The 4,586-nt window shown below is 42.9% G+C and overlaps 2 protein-coding genes across 2 annotated transcripts; both read right to left on the reverse strand.

Moving 5' to 3' along the window:
• Nucleotides 1-719: 719 nt before the first annotated feature.
• Nucleotides 720-2,640, reverse strand: MELLADRAFT_91581 (uncharacterized protein; the record flags this gene model as incomplete). The annotated part of the gene is made up of 4 exons (XM_007419743.1): nucleotides 720-1,135; nucleotides 1,199-2,154; nucleotides 2,206-2,545; nucleotides 2,619-2,640. 4 exons carry the CDS (start codon nucleotides 2,638-2,640, stop codon nucleotides 720-722), a joined length of 1,734 nt encoding a protein of 577 aa, XP_007419805.1.
• A 1,014-nt stretch (nucleotides 2,641-3,654) lies between these two features.
• On the reverse strand, nucleotides 3,655-4,085 carry MELLADRAFT_91582 (uncharacterized protein; the record flags this gene model as incomplete). Its single annotated transcript, XM_007419742.1, has 2 exons — nucleotides 3,655-3,887; nucleotides 4,058-4,085. The coding sequence occupies 2 exons, from the start codon at nucleotides 4,083-4,085 to the stop codon at nucleotides 3,655-3,657; spliced, it is 261 nt and encodes an 86-aa protein (XP_007419804.1).
• Nucleotides 4,086-4,586: the final 501 nt, after the last annotated feature.

A 4,586-nucleotide genomic window follows, 5' to 3' on the forward strand; every position in this document is an offset into this window, starting at 1 on the left:
TCAGGCCCGCCACGTATTTGGTTCATTATGAACTATCTATCAGGCAATACCAGCTTTCCAATGCACTCAATATCGAGTAGTTTGAGCCAGAATTGACGAAGTTATGGGGTATTGTAGTAATCAAAATTTTCTCTCAGCATATGATCAGCCAAATTCCAGCATCTGTTACAGGTGGTAATCTGGTGATTATGAGGGTTTATTGTCAGTACACTCACCAATATGAACCCCAAAAATACGGAAAAATATGCCAGATTGGAGATCTCAAACCAAGGAACAGAATGCATATTTTTTCACATTTTTTGCTCTGTTTCTGACCTTTCCAGATTTTTGTATACAAATAATTTAATTTTCTGCCCAGAAAATGTTATGTTTCTTGTAGTGTCAGTTGTACCAGGTGAAAAGATTTGGGCTCTGGCCTGAATAAAAACGATTCAATAAATTCAATGATCACGTTCTATGATTGTAAATATTTTGAAAAAAGCCATCGAACTGATCTTTTGATATGATCAATCATGAAAGATACCTTGTTAACTTGAATCTAGTTGGATGTTGATTGATTGAGAACCTAATGAACGCAGGAGATGAGTGATATCATCAAATACCAAAGGTGTTGTTTTTTCCCAAAGACATGAATTTGCTTCAGCTTTGGTCAGTAGACTTGATTGAATTGGTTCTTAAGATGCTCATTGCTAGTAAGAAACGTTCTAGTTTGATTAATCTTAGATTTGAGATGAATTGAGGCTTAAACAAAAGTAATCGCATCTAGAATGGTTGGTTTCAAGGTATGATGAAGTCAAAGCTCCGAGAACTCGAGCGGTGACCTCATTCCAAGTAATTTGAGCATCAGGCTTCAGGTAAACTTGGTCAGCTTCATTGAGCAACCCAATATCGACCAAAGTTTTAATGAAAGCTGGGAATCCTTGATATCTCATCGTTCCACAAACAACAGTCTCGGTTTCAGGAATAGCATAGAAATATATGAATGGTGTTGAGTCTCGATTTGGATAAGGCACGAAAGCAAACGCCGGTGAAATGAAGTATGGGTTGGCGTAGTTTATCAAGTCTTGACCTGCGACCTTGATGAGTTTACCCTTAGAATAAAGCTTAGCAGAGTCTAAGAGAGCTAAGAGGACTCCTCTTGATTACCAGGAGAACTTGTATCCTAATGGGTTGTTCGAGCTCTCAGGAGCAGGTAGACCACCGCAGTAAGAGATGAAGCCGGTGACTTCGCCACCCTCTTGATGAACTTCATCAATCCTCTTGATGGTGTACAAGTTATTGATTCCGGGGTCAAGTCCAATCTCGTTGAGTACTGTGATGCCAGCTTGCTGAGCCTCCTGATCTAAGGCTCTCATTGCCGGGCTGACGTAGCTTGTTGTGACAAAGTTCTTCTTGTATTTGATTGCGCTCTTGATGACACTTGCATGATGTATATATGGAATCAAAGAGATGATCAAGTCGTGCTCCAACACCGCTCGGTCTAACGCAGCAGTATCTGTGATGTCAAGCGAGATGTAATTGGCGTCTCTAACTAATCCTTCCACAAGAAAGAAACTTGGCAGTGGCCAATGTATGGCAAGCAATCGTTGATTCGTTGTCAGATCGGCGAAGGATGTAATCTGCAGCGGGTTCAGCAACAAAGCCAGACCCAAGGAGGAGAATTTTCTTTTTTGTGGGTGTGTAGACGGCAGGAACTGTGCTCTGATGGCAGGAGCAGCTTCCCCAGCTTTCGCAGCAGTGATGGTAGCACGGGCGAACTCGGGTAAAACAAAAGCAGCCTCATCTACGCGCTTGTTGTAGTATCGAGTGTTGCGGACCTGTCGGAGTGGCTTCTTTAAGTTTCGGTCTTTGTCCAGAGAGCACACGACGAAGCCGATGGTTCCACTGGGGTAGGTCGAAATTGAAGTGTAAGCGTAGTCGACTTGTGGGAAGAGGTCCTTTGGTCCTTTGATCAACGAGTGGATGAGAGGTAAGGGCAACCAGATGCACTCTCCCTGGGTTGAAATCGAACCGTTTGGTCTCAAGGCATTTTTCATAAATTGGAAATACGGCGTTCCAAACAATGTTTGTGCTGGACCTTCGTTTGGATCGGAACTATCAGTGATGATGACATCAAATTTTCCGACTTGATCTCTCAAGGCCTGGAAGCCATCTCTGATGAAGAGGGTCACACGAGGATCGGGGGAAATGCTTCATCGATATCACATAGCACAGCGGTTTTGACAGACAGGATACTTCAAAACTTCTCGTAATACACCACCGTCTCCACCACCAATGAACAAGAAATGCTCCGGGTTCGGATGAGAATTAAGGGGTATATGCGCAATCATTTCCTGATAACTAAACTCGTCGATCTCCACACATTGGATTGCGCCATCAAGCACCGGAACGTTTCCATGGGCCACCGACTCGAAGAGAAGGACGTCTTGGAACTTACTCTTGTCCACATGAAGAACTTTCTTCACTTGTAAAGACGTAGCTTGTCCAGGCCATAGAGGAATTTCTTCCTTGAACCAGCCATCTTGGACAGAAGGGTGAGTTAATCCTGAAATTTTCCTAGAACAACTAAATGAAGATTGAAAGGTGAAAAATCAGGGTCAAAGTAGCTCAAGTGATACTGGTATTGCTTTGAGTCTTCATATAAGAGTCGTGCTTCTAGACTCTGAGATTGTTTTGCTGCAGAGTTGATTTCCACGATAAGCAAATCCGAAGGATGTCAAGTTGAATAAAAAGTCTCAGGTTGATAATCGAAAGTTGAAGCTTCAAATTTGATAATCGAGCTTTTTCATAATCATCATGCTCGGAGTGTAGCTGAGTTGGTAAGTCGTATCAATACGATGAACATTGGGTCATTCACCCGCTTTTTCATCGCGGATATGACCTCCAAAGCAATACGGCTTCGGTTTTCAAATGATATCTCCGTTGAGTTATCCAAATTGTTTTGCACGTTTTAGCTGTAGACTTTATGTACTTCAATGAGAACAGTGCAACTGACCTAACAATATTGATATACAATCTAATGAAATTGAGAGTGGTCATTGTTTGCTGATTGTGAGCGGTGACAATGGGCCAGAAAGTTCCCTTCGACTTGAATGATTGAAATATTGGCATAGTTTTTTGAATGTGGAAGGGTGGCCAACTCGGAGGACTGGAAGATGGTTTCAAAGAGCAGAAAGATGAATATAGGAAGTCTGCGAGATGACACCTCGCTAGTCGATCTGTAGGTTGGAGTGGCAGAAAATGATGGGGAATGAGGTGTGGTGAAAAACCAAAAATTTCACAGATGACAAGATTTATAAGTCATTTTTTTGCTCAACGGCCATAGACAAAAAAAATTGGCCTCATCGAATTAAGTGCGCCACCAAATGTGATGGCAAAGAGAAGGTGAGGAAGTTGAACAGCTGGCAAAATAACGGACTTGCAGAAGAGATTGATGATGGATGTTTCACCATGTCTGAAGAAAACAATGACACATTCCAGCACGCACACTGATGCTGTCTGGCTACGCTGGTCGTTGCGTTCTATGAGCACCAAATACATGTCATTTCAATGTGAGGTAGCGACAACCCTCTACAGAAGTTGGCTCTACAGGGTAGCCTAGGTTGACCAAATAGTGTGATCATATCCGACCACACTTGTTTCTGACATTGCCAATCAAGGGGGTAGATGGTCTTGGTAGATGGTCTTGGTACACCGTAAGGAGTTTTGCGTGAGCCAAAAGGCTCCAACAATCGTTTCAGCTCGGCGAGCTAATAGGAAAGGGATCGTGCCATAAATTTCGTAGTCAAAGACGTCCAAGTTCCACAGACGATATGGATTGGTGTAGGCCTCCTTGTCTGCAAAGTATGTTCTGAATGTAGTCCTCAGGGAGAGTGGGGAAGCATATTCTTGAATGCCACATATATGTAATCACGTCGGGTCCCTTCTTCAGCCATATAAAATGCTGGCTCTGTAAACCTGCAGGGTAATCACCAAGTAAGAGATTCGGCAGATTGAGCTCGAGTGGCTAGGGTTAAAAGCATGATTGATCACATATTTTGAATTCGCCGCGCCTCACTAAGAGAGCTGGGAGGATGATCGAGCATAGGTAAGTAACTATGAGGCGAGTCCGATGTTTCAAGATGTGGTGGTTTTGGACGCCGGGAGGGATTTTGTCGAGTTTTGGGTGAATCAGATTTGGGTATGACTGTATGATGATGATGATTCATGATGATTCCAGGGAGCACAATGATGGGCGGGAGTCAAGATGGTATGTAGGTCCAGGGGCAGACTCGAGGGTGGTTGATGATTGTGGCAGGCTTTCTGCAATCATACATAATGATGTCAATTGCTTTGGAGTCTGGACGGGGACCTAAGGTTAGATATGTAGTTTTGGCCGAGACAATGGAGGACTTAAGGGTTTAATCCAGTTTTGCCGAGAAACACGGTTGAGCCTTTAGTTTTATGATATACATATACAAAACATGAAAAAAAAAGAAATACTACAAGAAAGATTCAAAGAAGACACAAAACGATTTCAGTACATACCTAAATCAGAGACTAGAATCGAAATTACAAGGGAAGGTGTTGACTTTTAGGGTGCACAC

This window comes from Melampsora larici-populina, assembly GCF_000204055.1.
Source record: "Melampsora larici-populina 98AG31 unplaced genomic scaffold MELLAscaffold_446, whole genome shotgun sequence".
NCBI classification, from domain to species: Eukaryota; Fungi; Basidiomycota; class Pucciniomycetes; order Pucciniales; family Melampsoraceae; genus Melampsora; species Melampsora laricis-populina.